This window comes from Paralichthys olivaceus, chromosome 18, assembly GCF_024713975.1.
Source record: "Paralichthys olivaceus isolate ysfri-2021 chromosome 18, ASM2471397v2, whole genome shotgun sequence".
NCBI lineage: Eukaryota > Metazoa > Chordata > Actinopteri > Pleuronectiformes > Paralichthyidae > Paralichthys > Paralichthys olivaceus.
Genome location: NC_091110.1, coordinates 7627314 through 7644730, shown reverse-complemented (window position 1 = coordinate 7644730; position 17417 = coordinate 7627314). Strand labels below are relative to the sequence as shown.

At 40.5% G+C, this 17417-nt stretch overlaps 2 protein-coding genes across 27 annotated transcripts in view; one reads left to right on the top strand and one right to left on the bottom strand.

Moving 5' to 3' along the window:
* rapgef1b (Rap guanine nucleotide exchange factor (GEF) 1b) overlaps positions 1-17417 on the bottom strand; it is a 206002-nt gene that overhangs the window by 137553 nt on the left and 51032 nt on the right. The window lies entirely within an intron of this gene.
* The window catches only part of ntng2b (netrin g2b), a 65797-nt gene that overhangs the window by 6601 nt on the left and 41779 nt on the right, over positions 1-17417 (top strand). For all 7 annotated transcript variants that reach the window (XM_069514370.1, XM_069514366.1, XM_069514369.1 and 4 more), the window contains exon 3: positions 8689-9332. In XM_069514370.1, the coding sequence (XP_069370471.1) occupies positions 8689-9332 (644 nt within the window). The remainder of the gene's footprint in view (positions 1-8688; positions 9333-17417) is intronic.

The following is a 17417-nucleotide window of genomic DNA, read 5'->3' as shown; positions in this document are numbered from 1 at the left end:
TAAAGTTTGTGGGATATAGAGGACCTGTGCTCCTGCCCCAACCGACATTCCTGTCAAAGTCTACATTACCCAAAAGAACCTCTAGAATGGGAACGATGGGTAAAATGCATCACTTACAAGGAACATAACACAGAGGTTAACAAAAAAAACGATGAAGAAGTTTGTCTGAAACCTCTCCTGCACTTTTAAACACTTCAGCTACTCAGTTAAAGAGAAAATGCACTGATTGTTCACAGCAGATTCTGTTCACAGACTGCATAGGACACAGAACTTGTATGGAGCTCTTTAATGCTGGACTCACATGATGGACTCACACACACGTGTTGTATTAACATAACACACAACATAGCTGGCTTTCATGCTAACGTGCCATTCTAGCTGTCAATGCAATGATAAAGGGAAGCTCACAGGGTATAAAATCCACAAATAGACACACTCACACACAATGATTTGGAGTGCTAGCACAATGTCACATGAGTCTGCGATGGTTACGGCTGAAAACTCAAATTAAAAAAACTTAAAAGTTAATGTTGAATTAGAAAAAAGTGCATATAAGATCTCTTGTAGCCCTTCCTTCATCACTATAGGCTACACTTATCACTAATATCACAACATTTACAATGTGTTGATGGCCAAGTTGTATCCTGGGTAAGGAAAAAAAAAAAAAAGACAATTTTCCCCTGCATGTAATAGGAGTGCAACGGCAAATCAGTAAACTACTCTTTAAGAAACACAGAAAGATTAAAATAATATAAAGATCTCTGACGCACATTCCTTATCTCTCTCTTAAAGATTAAACTCAATTTCTAGTTTGTCTGTCTTTCTTTTTCTTTATCTCCTCCTACTGTGATTGGTCTGGATTTAATAACAGACATCAATAAAAGATAATAGCTTTTACCTGAATTCACCTCATCAGTCCACGTTAGGGAAACAGTAACTCTGAAATTTTTTATCATACAGTGCACTGTATCTGCTTTTAATGTTACCTGAATTTTAAGATGAGTTCCAAACGTAACTTGTCCTGATCTGACTGTGGAGGTCTGAGCAGGACAACCCCTCGTCTCTGCTTTGAAGCAGCATGATTCTGTCCTCCTCCAGCAACATCATACATGATCACAGCAAACTTTACTTTTGCCTTCACTAAAAAACACCTATCACCCCCCCACCCCCCCACGTACAAACGCACACACACAAACACACTGTAGTCACATTTACAGTCACCAACTTCTGTTTAGTACAGAGCAAGATATTTCACAGCGAGCGAAAAGTGTGTGAGGTAATTAAAATTAAAAGGCAGGTTTATGATTTGTAATTACACACACTCACACTCTCACACGCACACCCACACACCATCTTCACAGGATAACAAGAATCTCCAGTATGATGGAAAAACAGTCCAACAAAATAAAAGATTAACGTTATAAGTGAAAAAGCAATATCCCTTCCTCTTCTCCCTCTGTGGCCTTTTTAATGGTAAGGTCATTTCATTTGATGTTTCTCCAAAACAAAATAAATTGTGTTCTCTGAGTGTGTGTCCCTACCTTTATTCCCCTTGCTAGCAATATAACTTAGAAACTTATATAAGTGGAGGAAGAAATAAAGAGGAGAGAGAGGGCAAGACGGCGACTGAATTTTTTTGGGGGGACGGACAGAAATGCTCATAAAAACGAGGAGGGAGAGCGGAGAGTACGGGCAGAGCGGTTTTTCTCATGCTTTATTCCTGCCTAAATGCATAATGGCAGCTTTATACTTCCATAGGCAATACAATACAATAGGTTATTGCCGTTGTGTTCAAAAACGGTGCAATGCATTACTTCTTAAGTAATGTTTGTGGAAGATAAATTGTCAGGTCAGAGAGCTCACTCATTTTTTAGTCACAGCTTCACAATCAAAAGTGCTACGGAGGTAACTCAGAGATGAATCAGTGCTTGTAGACGTAGCACAAGGCCAACACGTGCACTTGAGGAGTTATTAATGGGTGTTTAGAATCCCATTGTTGTCCCGCAAGTGAAAACAAGGAAGTAACTCATGTGCAGGGGGCATGATGGCGGCCGTTGTCGTGGAGACAGGATCCCAGGGAGGATAATTGCTGGAGGGGCTTAGCAGCGCAGGCCACCTGCCGCAGCAGTTGGCCTGGGATCTGTGTGTGTGTATGTGAGAGTGAGAGTGTGTGTATCCTGGAATAGATATACTGGACGGGGGCAGAGTGGTGGCAGGAGGACAGAGCGGGATAAGGAGGACAGAGCACACAAAGGGCTTAAACATAACCTTACGCATAAGTCTCTCATGAGGGATAAAAATCCTCCAGCATATACAACTATACAGTACATATCACCTCTATTGTAGCTAATCCTAAAGGGCTCGGGGAGGTCAGAGCAGAATTTCGTCCCGACAAAGAGACAAGAACTATAAAAAAAAAAAAAAATGAATTGATCCTATCTCCTTTACTTCCTTTGAACACAAACACACAAATGTTTTTCTCTCAGGCCTTGTCTACACTACTGCGGATCGTTCTTTGAACAGATATTTAACACCTCTGTTGAAAAAAAAATCTTGTTTTGCAAAACATCTCCATCCAGATGAGACGGTCCAACTACAACAAACGCTCAAACAAGAATGCCAGAAAAGAACGCTGTGGTCCAAATAACATTGGTGAGGTGGATGCCTGTGAATGTCGTTAATGTGGTGCAGTGATGCTGCAAACTAAATCATTATAGACCTAGCAGTGCTATCAAACAGAGAAACTGGTATATTGCTGGCTTTTTTGTTGTTGTTTCTAGCACATGCTCAAAAACCAAAGCAACAATCAACATGCACAAAGTAAGCTGTGATGTCATAGTATGTGTACACACAGATTTTTTTCTATCTGCACATCGGAAGGTGTCATTTTAGTGACTTGTGAAGGTTTTTGCAAACTACCTGTATCGGTGTGGACAGCTTCAAACACACAAACACGCTTCCGGGAGCTATGTAGACTTTCCACTGTATCTGGAACAGTGTGACAGTGAGATCATTTTAAATAGGATTTGCAGGCCAAGGTTCACCTCAAGAACAACAGCGTACTAATCCACTCCTGTTTGTGTTTGTGTGTCTGGACCGAGGTCAGAGGATGTCATGACGTAGGTCAACAGAACCAGCGTGGGCCCTACTGTACTGTGCAGCTTTCAAATAAGTAACATAAATAATAACTATAACAAATAATTATTTCTAATTTTCTTTCTTGAATGCAAGTCCTTATAAGCGTTGTAGATTACAATCCTAAGTGTGTTTGTGCTGTCAGTGATCTCTATCTGAGTCAGAGCAAGGGAGATAATTGCATTATCAGATAGAAAACAATGATGCTATGTCATTCCAGTGAGGAGGGAGACAGATTATCTGCAGTCTTTGGTATAAAGACACTGTGGTTTCACTGCTCTGTCTATACGTGCATTTCAGTCCTGCGTTGTGTCTCCTGTGCCGTACAGCCTCCCTCAGCAAAGGCTCAGGGTTTGCTTATGTTCGGAGTTTTTTTTCCCACTGCACGTTGTCACCATAAATCAGATGATTTATAATCTCAGCCTTGCAGGATTGTAACTTTTGCTTTTGTTATTAGACCACTAGAGTGGGTTTGAGTGACTGCTCACTTTCCCTTGGTACAGTCCAATGACTCTATTCAAACGGCTGCGCTGTCTGCAGATGCAGCTTCTTGGAAACAGCATTGCAAAAGTGAAGAAACGGTGACACATGATCTGAGCTCGCACCCGTGCATCGATATGATGCAGTGTTGTTTTTACGTCAGAGCTCAGGTCATGAAGAAGGAAGTGATACTCCACCTTAAATCTTTTCTATCGAACAATCAGCCTCTGCAGCCTTGAACGGTGGCCGTGGAAAGTGTGAATTAATGGTACTTATCGGATTCCAGTGGAAAGTATTAAAAAATTCAAGGGAAAATATTTCAAACCTCTTAATGACCCATTGCTCCATCTGTATGCGCAATATGTTACAAACGCTCGTATTTCCATGCAAAATATGACTAAATACACCATCTTCCATCCCAGTCCTCATGCATGAGCTCATTAGCAAGCATGTGTTGGTTTGCACATGTTGAGGAGCCCACCACCTGCTGACTACATAAACCAGTTTCCATCAAGCACAGAACTACAAATTATTTACAGCCAACTTTAAAGTCAACAGGGGGCGAGTGTTTGATACTGGGTGGACTATCACTTAAAGTCTTAATGATGGTATTTTGCTGTGCTGAACAATACATTACATTCATGAGTAATTCATTTTTTCTTTGTTACATGTATCATAGTCATAATAAATGGTTAACTGGGCAAGCTAAATTCTTCCATCAATCTGTGAGCATGACGCTGCGAAAAACTTTTCTTAATTTATCAATGCAATTTTTCTCAATAACATATCACTACCTGTACACTAAAGGTCCAGTGTGTAGGATTTAGGTGAAAGGGAACTATTGGCAGAAATGTAATGTAGAATAATCCTCATGATGGTTTGTTTCATCTAAATTTTACGAATTGTATTTTTCTTTACCCCAGAAAAGCCATTTATATTTGAACACTTTATATTTACATGGAGGGAGTCCTCTCTACGGAGGCCGCCATGTTTTTTACATAAGTCCAGACTGGACAAACTAAACACCTTTTGAGATTTTATGACAAAGGCTACCACAGTTTCTTTTTCGTGTTTGGAAGAGGAGGGTGAGGTGAGGGGTGTTCAGCTGCAACATGCAACTTCAACACTCAATATCACTAAATTCTACATACTGTACCTTTAAGACAACATTTTGTAGTATTATTATTTATTATTCAATATCCGTAACATGTGAGCACACACTCTCCAGGGTTTTGAAATGTTCATTCAGTAACTCCTCATTTAGCGTCTGGTAGCATGCTTCACTTTTACTGCATCATAGCTCTCTCAATGTGTACATAGCAATGTTGAACTCAACTAAAAGTGATTTTGCAGATGAGCCTTATTATATACAAGAAACCAAACGTTTGTTTCAGCTCCAACTTCAACAATTCTTCTGTTTAATCAAATTGAATTCCCATTTATTGAATTGTACTCTGGCACATATTTTTGCAGAGTAACTAATTCAGTCTACTAAACAATATTACAGATGTAAAGTCAATAACTGACTACGTTTGCATATATGCTGACCATTGACTTTATTCTAATAACCCATCATTAAGATTAAGATGTTTACATGAGTTTCTAGTAGAATATTCCCATCTGTTCACATCAACATTATGTCCTACTACTTGTTAACACTCAAACCCCGGACAGGCGTCATCAAGCATTTGGTTACTGCCATTCGTCGATTTTGCAAAATGCTGTAAAACACTGACAGGACGTTACATGATAATTAAAGCGTATACGTGTCTATATGTAACTCTTTCAGAATGCTCCACCTGTCTTAATTTGATTATTTCGCATTCCGAGTATGTAGGTTCATTTAGGTTAAGGTGATCAGAAATTGCTGTTTGCATGGCAGTGTCTTATTCATACTATTGTGCTAATATTGATGTCCATGTAAATGCGTCCATTGTCTTTCATCGGCCAGTCATTCTCTGAGCACACAAGTGATTAATCATGTTGTCATTTGAGAGGTGATCTGAACAGTTACGCACATATCAATGCAAAATACTCTATAGCATTTATAAACATTTTCTAATAAAGGAAAAGATGAATCTGTAGAAACACAAATTGCAACTACTGTTCCTTTGTTTGTCACATGCTGGTAGGACGTTAGAGCAAATATCTCATGTCACTGAGGCAAAGATATTTAGAGTCATTATTTTGCCTGTTGTGCCTCATACCCTCTTTTGTTCTTTGTTCAAAAATATTTAAATATCTTAAAATTCCTAAAAATATTCTGTAGTTGCAGTCGTCAACTTAATTACCATTACATTACCTGAGAGTATTTCAAGACAAGCTGGTCGCATTCTTAAACACTGCAGTTAAAAGTAGTGTAACACAAACGGCAAAAAAAATAATAAGAGGAACAAAACAAAGAAGAAAGGGGAAGAAGAAGGAGAGGAGGGAGAGGAGGTGGAGGTGCAAGAAAAAAGGCAAGATATTTATACTCTGCACTCCATCAAGAGCTTGTTAAGCAGAATGCAGTAAAATTCAGAAAGACTATTGGATTCTCAATAAATGAATAAGAAGGATTAACATCAGCTATAAAATGTAATCAGTTATTGCAAGTGTGGAAAACAGGAGAGGAGGTTGGAAACACAATCGAGTAAAAATCCTACAGACATCAGCAGCTAATTCTCCAGCTTTATAAAATCAATGTAATGTAATATTCAATATATCGAGAGTATTGTGTAATTGAAACGATGGAAATGGCAGCTCTGAGAATTGTATTTTATGAGAATTACTACAACAGTTAAAAAATATAATGAAAGAAGCCAGTGGCTGCGAATGAGAAGGTGAATACTTGTAAAGATACTACATTATGACCCCTCTGCTACTAGGAATTACTGTGGGTAAATATTGGAGAAAGTAGTAACACCCTTATCAGACTAATTAGTACATCCTGGGGTGATGATGAGCCTCCTGCATGTGATACAATCTAAACAATGTTAGAGCTGATTAAGCACCAGGAGAGATGACTGTGTGGATCTCTGGGATTTCTCTGTGTAATTATTTGACTTCTGTGGTGATGTGGATGTCAGACAGCTGGCTTACAACACTAAGCTACATCAATTTTACTGAAATGTCTGCAAAGGTCTCAACATGAAGAGCCACAGGAAACTGTAGGAATAGGATTTCTGGGATATGGAAACAAAAACATATGGGAGGCACCAACCCTGTCTCCTAGACATGACTTCAAAATACAGCTAATAATATTCAGACCCTTTATTTACTACAATGTAAAAATACTAATTCAAGGTTTGAATTTAAAATTAGAGCAAGACTGACACATCAGCGGGTCGATACAAATCAGCCGATATGAGCCTTTCACATGCATATCATTATCTGTGTTTATGTTTGCCAATTAAAAAACAAACACTTAGTTTAGAGAGTACATTTTTCAGAAAATATCTGCATTTATCTTCATGTTTTGTGTGAAAGAAAATACATGTTTACCTTCTGAAGATTGTACTGTGGATTATTCTCATGAATAGTTTATGAATTAATCAATTCAGTTTGAGAAGTGACAAGTACTCATCAAAGTAACAGAGTACAAAATGACACGTTGAATTATTTTGTCGAACCAGCAGCCCAAAACCTTGCATGATGCTCTTGCATACATTTGTTAATGTAGATCTGGTTGTGGTTTGATAAAAAAAAAAGTCAACACCTCAATTCATTCTCTATAAACACAGACTGTGAACATTACCTAGCAATTGAGTGTGTTTCTCACCACCCCACAATTGAACAAAGTAGTAATATATTCAAATAATTTCTTGGAGATAAGGTTAGAGGTACAGGCCCTGACATTTTCTCTGACATCCAAAGGTGGGAATCTGAAATAACAGACCGAATATGTCTTTTTGGAAGAAAAGGACAATGTGAGGTGTGAAATCTCCGAACAGAGAGTGAAAGGCATCTCTTAGCGCAGGTGGAGTGTTAGCTCCCCGTGAGCCGTGAGAATAATCCTGTTGACTTCTGAGTTGTGCAGAGAGGCCGTGACTTGAAAGTCTTGGCATCACTAAAAGAGAGGGATCGATTCTCTGGAGTTAAAAGTGCAACAACACTCTGCTGTCTATGCAAAGACAGTGATGATGCATGATCCTCTTGACCTTCACACTTCCTGTTGTGTTTGGCAAGTTTCCTTCTGAGCTCTCTGTCCCTCGGTGCCCTTGTCCAGGAGTTGAAGGAACTTCTAATTTAGACACGCAATATCCTTCATGAAAACTATATGGATATTTTGGGGGGGGATAATCAGGCAGCAGAAAAAGCGTATGTTTGAATCAAAGGATTACACGAAGGTGAACATCCATACTAAATCTCAAACGGCTTTGTATCGGAAATTGTATTTCTGTATTTCAGTTCTGGTATCTATGACAAGAGCTAAAAACTTTGCAGCAAAATATTTTCTTACTAGACGTTAATTGAGACTTTTGACTATGAGGCTGATTTAGCTAACGGACAGCGCAGGCCAACTGCCCTTGGGACCCTGTGCTTACTATGTGGCAAATTGTGGTAATTAGATGCACTATCAAAACATGTTATAAACTGGAATAATGACGACATTAATGTGGTTTGGGATTTTGAGGAAAACACATTATATCAATTCATATTATTGGATTTAATACAATTACTGTTACCTAACGAACAACAAGAAACCCCTAGGCAAGTTAATATTATGGTGTTTGAGTGCTTCTTGTTTCTGGGGCTCTGGGCTACGGTATAATGGAACTGCCTTGGGAAGTCTGCAGTCTGCTCTCTACCTGATTGTTACCTAAAGGCAGCAGGACACAAACAAAATGCACAAAGTGAATGGGAAACCTGGAGGTTGAGACCCAAGCAAAACTTTGCCCGATTGCCTCTTAGTTGGTTCATTTGTCCCAGAAACAGTGGCGTATTAAGATATACATTGTAGATTATATACTCTCAGAGTTTCATTTGGAAACCTAAAAATAGATCTTTTCATGTTTTTTGGTCTCATTATCATTCGATTCATCCTGAAACCCTGACAGATATCTCACTGCTCTGTGTCCATGTCTCTTTTAGGAGAATCCATACCTGTGCAGTGATGAGTGTGATGCCTCCAACCCAGATTTGGCTCATCCTCCTCAGCTGATGCAGGATCGTGAACGCAACGGCTTAATCACCTACTGGCAGACAGTTACATGGAGAAGCCACCCAGAGCCTCTGCTTGCTAACATCACTATGTCCTGGAACAAAAGTCTGGAGCTCACGGACGACATTCTGATCACCTTTGAGTACGGCCGTCCTACTATCATGGTACTAGATAAGTCCATGGACCATGGACGCTCCTGGCAGCCCTACCAGTTCTTTGCAGACGACTGCCTGGACGCCTTCAACATGCCACCCAAACGAGTGCGTGACCTCTCGCCCGCCAACATCACTCGGGTCATCTGTACTGAGCAGTACTCGCGCTGGGTCGGTTCCAAGAATGACAAGAATGTCAAGTTTGAGGTGCGGGCGCGCTTTGCTGTGTTTGCTGGACCTCGGCTACAAAACATGGACAATCTGTACACTCGCATGGAGAGTATGAAGGGATTGAGGGACTTCTTCACCTTCACCAACCTTAGGTTGAGGCTTCTCAGGCCTGCCCTCGGAGGCACCTATGTCCAGAGAGACAACCTGCTCAAGTACTTCTATGCCATCTCAAACATCGAGGTACCTGCCAGGTGAGGGTCAAAGTTGACTTGAAACCAGACACACATTTATAAATATCTTGAGACACATTCATGCCAACTAAAGGAGAAATATGAGGCTTTTTCTGCTTTTCCTCTAGTGTGTTACAAGTTTTTTTATAAAGTGAAAAGTCTGCAATCAGAGTGGTCCACAATAGAGGGTTTAAAGAAACAGAAGCTTAAACCAAGCTTAGTCAAAGGCTGAAAAGAGGAGCTATGAAGTGATACATTTCAAAATAATTATTAAAATAATTATTAAAACACAGAAACGAATATCCAACAAGTATAGATGAGTATTGCAAAAAAACTGAAAAGAAATGCTGGCTATACACAAGCTGTATTACTCATTCAAATGATAATAATACATTGGTTAAATCATCCTTGGTCTGGTCTACTCTTGAATCTCCCATAGTCTCCTAAAAACAAGACATCATCCTTCAGTCTTGGTAAATGTGGATCATTCTCCTCTGAAAAGTTTGTTTCATTGCAGAAGTAAAATGGATTTTCACAGGGACTATTAGAGAATCACAAATAACACCATAATGGCTAGACAAATCCATGGGTAAATAATAAAAATATGTCCTGTATTGCAGCTCCAGTGATCCTTGATAGTCTATTCTCTACACAGTTTACTCATTTTACACAATATTTTTTGAAATAGGTAATGATTAAAATAACGTATAAGATTAAATATATTATATATAAGAATATATATATAAACAATTATATAAATAAACAATTGTTTATTTTGTTGATGTGGCTCCACTTAAAGCAAATCAGTAACATGAGCTATTTTTATCAGATGATAGCTTTTATCTTCTTGCCTGCATATGGTTGAATATCACTTCTGCCTTTTATTGCACTCAAACATGACAGATAAAGGAAAACCACCTGGTGATGAACATACCCGCTGGTCTGACATTGATTCACACACACACTCGCAACTCGCCACTGTGATCTTAAGGCATTTAAAATGACCCTCTTTCTCGCAGCATGGATCCTAGTCTGCCTTTCCCTGGCCTGTGAGGACAATGATTAATGACAGAAACATACAGCCTCGGTGGTCTTAACGTAAACCGCCATCCACACTCTTGCCAGGAGCCGGGAACCCTTACATGGCAACTTTGTGACAGTGAAGGATGCTCGGACCGTCACGCGCCTGCTTAGCATCAACAAGCCATCTCTCCTACCTTTCAGAATTATTATTCCAATCAATACAGCAGGCTGACATTTGAATGGTATTTAACATCCTTGTTGGGATGGCCAGGAATAGGAGGAAGGAGGAGAAATTTGTGCATGCGTGCGTGTGTGTGCGTGTGAGAGAGAAATAAAGGGCGGGTGAGAAGGGGAAAGTGAAAATGAGCGACTGTTTGAGCGGCGCATTCAGCCGATGTGGGCGTCTTGTGTATGTGTGTGTGGAGTCAGGGTAAGGGGGATGTTTGATGAAGTCCTGAGTGGATGCTGACACAGCACACACACACACACACACACACGTACACACACACGTACACACACACACACACACACACACAAGCCCTCTGGCACTGGGGAAAGGGCCTGCAGGTATTGATCACAGCTACTTTTCAGGCTGAGCACAGCATCAGAAGAACCTTTTATACAGAGATCCTGCTATATTGCTATTAAGAGGACTTGTTGTTAGTTAGTTCAGTTCACACTCACTGAACCAAACAAGTCGGCATATTGCCACCCCAGCGATTTTAGTAAGCACGCCTGCATTCCAAAATCAGAGGCGTGACTTGTAACACAACGGCGTCTGTCACGCCAAGCCGGCTCTCTCAGACATTAATTCGATTCTGTGACCGCATCCGCTGCTACAACAATGTCCCTCATTTAATGTTCATATCATTTATTCAGAAAAGAGAGACAGAACAAAAGTGAAAATGATCATCCATCCCTGATTTGAAATGTATTTGTGCTTATGTCTTTGTATAGTTGTCCACAATTGCTGCAAATCTACGATTTGATCAAGCGATATTAAATCCCTGCTGTGTCATTTGCATGAAAAACACCCTCTGCACCCCCTGCAGGGCTGGTGGCAGCTGGTGATAGTGTCAATATGTGCTGGATCTGGTAACAGAGGACCCAAATTTAGCTCTGGGATGACTGAGGCCAGTCCATCTTCCGCCCCGGCCACCCTCACCTTCCGTAACATAATCACTAATCAATAAGTTATTCTGGGCAGCCAGCAGGAGTATTAGGTGATAGTGATGGGGGGTCCTCAACAGTACAGTACAATCAGGAGTGTCTGATGCTTACGGCTCGGAAATTGATTTTGGGGAGCGAGATGATTAGTCAATGTTCCCTGGACAAAAGGCTAAGCTATTTCATCTCATCTCATCTGGCCTTAGTAACATATTGGGATTTCCAATGCTTAAAATTTGAATAATGAATATTCCACTCTGCTGGTGCTCCAGTGGGGACAGCGCACTGAAATGGGTTTTATATGATCAAGACCGAGTGGCAGTGTACTGCAGGTCACCAAGGTAATGAGATATGCTGGTGTTATCGATGGAGAGAGGGTTGTAGTCACTTCCTGGCCATATTGTATGTCCCCAGCCCTCTAGCTGTGGCTCTCCAGCTGAATCCAGTTAAAAGTAATTATTATTAGTTAACTATACTTAATGACCCGAGCTGAGCGCAGACAGACAGAAAAACAAGCCCTCTTTCCTATAAGCCAACGTAAAATTTATTTCTGTGGAACATGTCTCTTTAAACTGACGCTGCAGCGTCAGAGTGACTGGCGGGGCTCAAATAAGCTGGCGCAGGTATGCAGGAAGCCAGGTACTCAGGCCTAAAGAATGCTGCTTTATCAATAAATACGTAGCCTGATAGGCCATTAAGTGCAAACGCAGGCAAGCTAGCTTTGACAGGAGGCAGGTTGTAAATTTAGATTTGTGGACGTGATGAAAAAACTCAGCAAACTGGATCTTGAAGTTTAGGATAGAAGGCGGCCAGAGGTGGAGCAAGAATCCAGAGGTGGGAAGGTCAAAAGGGGGGAGGGGAGTCAAAGTTAAATTGTAAAGAATTTATAGAATATTATCTTAGGATTCAGCATCACTCACTTTGTATAGCAAAGTTTCACCAAGGTTAACTGTAATGAGCTACAGTACTGAGTGCAATATACACTCTAAGCCAAGGTGTTTTGGGTTCTAAAAAGCCTCAGGCCTTATGCTCATTTTACAGGCGATATTCAACTCTTAGATGGGGCCATTTCCATATCACTGATGTGCCATGTGAAAGTCATCTCCAACCATCAAAGATAAAGTAGCAAAGCCTCAACTCTATCATCATTTACATCACTGAAATCATATTCACCAGGAAGCTTCTCTCATAAGCGCAGCTCTCAAATTCTACCCCATCCATTGGACCTCTATCTCTCCATCCTTTTCCCTGTGTCCCATTTGTCAGGTAACCTGCTGGACTGTGGTGTGGATTGTGCCGGCCATGGCTCGCTTGTAGTCTGCATGGATTAGACATGGGGTCATAGACGAGGGCTTTATAATGAAATAAGCAGCAGGTTGTACGGTGGGTCTTTATAATGGAATAAAGGAAAGGCAGCAAGCTCAGGGAGAGCCAACTAAGTGGATTAGGGCAAAGATGGAGGGGAGGAGATGGAGCAGGATGAGGAGAAGTCTGCATCGTTTTTCTCTCCTCGCTGGTAATCGCTGCAGTGTCGGGTCCTCTTTTCCTAGACTTCTTAATTTGATTTGATTGGCTGATGGGGGAAGAATGACATTTAAGAGAAGTCAAGTATGCAGTATCATATTCCCCTGTCAGTCAGCTGAGCGAGGGGTGAAAAAAAAAGGTCAGCACATAGACAACATTATATCAGTGTTGTCACCACCACAGATCACTATCCCAGGGTAGGAAAAAAATCTAATTTACCAATGATAATCCATTTAAATATTCTACCTATTATTGGCATTTGATGCCATCAGTATTTTTCAAAATTGCATCGTAGGTATTGATTTTTTTGAAAACCATGAAACAGTGGAAGAGGAACTGTCAAAGTCTTGCTTTCCTATTAAACTGAAAATGGGAAAAACAGATTCTACAGAGAACCAAGAAGCTGCAACACTTTACAGCTTGTATGGAATCATTTCCACCACGAAAACCTTGGAGAAGATTTTGCTAATTATTGCTATATTTCTTGAGGGATGAAGAAATAACAAATAGAATTGCAAATCATATACAATGTTGATTGCAAATAGATAAACAATGAGTGCTTAGTGCACAATGGTGCTTTGATGCTAACATCAGCATGCTAACATGCTCACAATGCCAATGCTAATATATAATGAGATTTTTCAGGTATTTAGACATAAACCAAAGTATTTGACAGATTGAACTTTGTGATCTGATGACATTTAGAGGAAAATTTATATCAGCATAGTTAAAATTCATCCTGAGGGCAACATATAAATCTAACACAGATTTCACGTTTATCCGCCCAACACTTCACTCCAAACCGCAAATGTCATCGTCATGGTTGCGCTAGAGGTAAAGTCAAAGGAACGCTCAAGTCGAAGGATTCATCCTCTGGTGAAAGAGTATGTCTGTACCCAATTTTGTGCTAATTCATCAATTAAGTAAAAACAAAACAATGTAGTGATTTAGTTCAGTTGGCACTAAAACGTAATTACATCTAATAGGCCTGGGCTTGTCTATAAGCTCTTTCTCTTACCAACAACTAATTATTTTCCAGTCGTGAAAATTTGTTAAGAGCAGACCTGGCAGAAAACAAGCCACATGAATGCTAATGATATTCAGAGGGTTTTTATATGGTCATGTTGTTTCATGTCTGCTTGACTCATTTATCCGTGTGTGTGTGTGTGTGTGTGTGTGTGTGTGTGTGTGTGTGTGTGTGTTTCTCTCAGTGCCATCCTGGCCCCCCGCTGACAGAGCTAATGTGCTGAGAGGTTTAAGCTCTCTGTCGTCTCGCAGTCTGGAACAGACAGACACAGAAGACTCTGCCGGTGTTTATTAACATGTTGCAGAGATAGGATGGAGTCAGTTTTTATGACCTCTTCCATGTTTCTGTAGGTGTTCTGTTTGTGGTTATATCATGGAAGCAACACAAGCAGCAGCAGTTCTTTGTAGTCCTCCATCAAATAGCAACATTTCTGCTGCAAATGTTTTATTATTTCATATGAACTTTTCAAAAACTCAGTTGATTTATTTAATGAGAAAATGTATTCCAAAAGCCAAGATAAATAAAAGATAAATATTTTAAAGGAAACAATCTCTTTAGCCCATAAAGTGTATATAAAGATGGACAACCCACTTCCCAGAAATTAAGATCAAATATCCTGAAAACAAACACTTTTAAACAGCCATTAAAGTTGGAGTCAGAGTCTGTGCAGTCGCAATCAGAGGATGATGCTGCGGTTCCGTGGATACATGTGCTCGACCATGATCGTCAATCATGACGTTTCACCTCATTTTTATAGCATTCAATAACTAAGTAAAAGAACAAACACTTGAGCAAACATCAATGTGATAAGAACTACCTATAAAGATAGAAACCACTTCTGAGAGAAATGTATTTGATGTGTTACTCGCTTTTTAAGTGTGGTCAAAGTCCCTCCAATAACATGGAGGAGGCAGGATTTACAACATTTGCTGCAGGATGTGGCTAACGAGGCACTTTTGTTTTATTTATGGGGAGCAGTCATGTCGTCCATCTTCATTAACAGTCTATTCTTTACCCAAAGTTGTGAATGCTTAATTTTTTCTAGTGATAAGCTTTGTTACATTTGAGTATGCACGTTATTTGGAAATAATTAAAATTTAAACCTAAAAAGTTTGGAATCTGATTTGGAGAATATGACATTGAAGGGATCTTGGAAATCCGTGGTCAGTTCTGGGTGACGACAAATAGACTTAAGACCAATTTACAGATCCAATTGTACTTCATCATTACATTACAGCATCAAAGGGGAAGTCCAATAATTTTGTACACTGTCCGAGTAGCTTTCCAGTGTTGTAGCTTCCTGCCTGTATCACCGCCTGTTGGGCAGTGTTTTGGCTTCTGGTAATCTTTTAAACGATTAAGCTATTAATTCACCTGGACTTCCTGGATTGCATTACATTGTCTCACCGGAAACCTTAAACAACACACCACCACGGTCTTCAGTCTAAATCCCCTTTGTGAGTTGCACTGGTGACGTAGGTGCAAGGCTTTGGCAGGGAAGAACAACTGATATCTCCGGTCCTGCTTAATCGTGTCTCACCATTAAACGTCTTTTAACAGAACATGAAAAATGAAGAAAAATAACAGCTGAAACATGAAGCTAAACACATGAAATTAAACTGTAATGAAACTGAAACTGAAACATTAAAACTTGAAAATTACAAATTTTCAATAACCCTGATCTGCAATTACAGTTGATTAATTAGACCCTGAATGGCTTACATTGGCTTAATCCAACCGTTTGCAAAGGTTTATCGTTGTAGAGGAAGCATGAATGAGGATGACAGGGCAGATGGCGGAAAACCTCCGCGGCCTCGAGGCCTGTCCGTCTTCTCCACTGGAGAATGAGGAAGAACAGATGCCTCTCCTCTGCTCCACTTTTTTGAAGCCTTCAGTCGTTTTGTGTATTGATTATTCCTGTATGCGGTGACTTTGACTTTGGAAGCTGTCACCACTATTTTTGAATTACACCAAAGTTTTCTTTTGTGTCCTTCGCAGACTGAAGGTGAGATGATGGGAGGTATAAGCCTGGATCAGGGGGAGAGGGAGAGAAAGAAAAGAGGGAGGCAGATGATGGATTAACTCCTAGTTTCATGGGACTAGCTGTGGTGTGTGATTCTGTGATGAATGATGTGAGGTGTGATGCTCTGTAAATATTATGCTCCAGTTCACGTGGCCACCGCTGAGCAGAGTAACACGTATTCTCCATATTTTTCAGCCACGGTTGAAAACTTCCTCCTGTCTATTCTGTTTCATGAGGAAAACTACTTTGCACTTGAATGCTGTCACCGTTCCCCCCCTCTCATGAATGAAATATACAATCCATGCTTGATGTGTGATGGGGAAAACATAGATGTGATGGCTCCTGTGTTGTCATATGTCGCATGGTCCCTCCCACCCCACTCAGACTCCTCCCCTCCGACTTATCTCCCTCCGAGGCAGCCGATGCTCAGAAACAGATCACTTTTTAAATCATTCATGAGCACTCCCCAGAAAAGAAGGGCATGCAGAAAGCATGAGGGACCGCAATGAGGAATGTGTGATTGTTCCTCTCATATGCGATGATTTATGACACAATGGTTGTAACTGATTTGATAATCACAGTTTATTTCCCCTCAGAAGAGAGGAAAGTTAACGTCAGCGATTTCGCCTGTTTTCCTTTCATTCCCGTTCTTTTGTTTCAGACAAACACCTTTTTTTTCCTCCCATCCCCACCCTCTTCAATAGATTTTTCTTTTCTTCATGCACTTTCCCACCCCTCCTCTTACTCGTCCCATAAATATCCTTTTAAATTCACAAATACAATAAAGAATTCTCCCCACTCGCGCCTGCACTGTGCCTTACCCAGCATCTGGTGAGAGGGGAATCTCTTGATACCGCAAGCGTGCTTTAAAGCTGAAAAGCATGCTGGGAATTGTAAGTGGGAGAACATGAGGTAGAGGGAGGGTGTCCTTGGAAAGATGGTTTGTTCTCAGTCAGCCACATCAATTAGCATAGCATTATTACAGGCATGGTGTGTTCAAAAGCACACCGGTGTCTTTACTGCGGCACTGTCGCTGTCATTACGAGCGTGTAGATGGGCACGGATAAACAACCCATCAGGTGGAGTGTGAATGAGAGAAAGAGAGATTGAGTCTATGTGTTTGTCAATTAGAAACACACCGTCTCACACTGTGATCAGTCAGTTACTGATGTCAAACACTTTTACTTTAACTGCAGTGTCGTCCTGTGATGGCCGGTGGAGAGATCCGCAAGTTTTAAATATCGAGTAAAACTGTCCTGATGTCATGGTGATCACTCTTAAGTTTGGTGAAACTTTTGAATTGAACCTTCACTTGTGCTACGGAACAAGTAAGGAACCAATC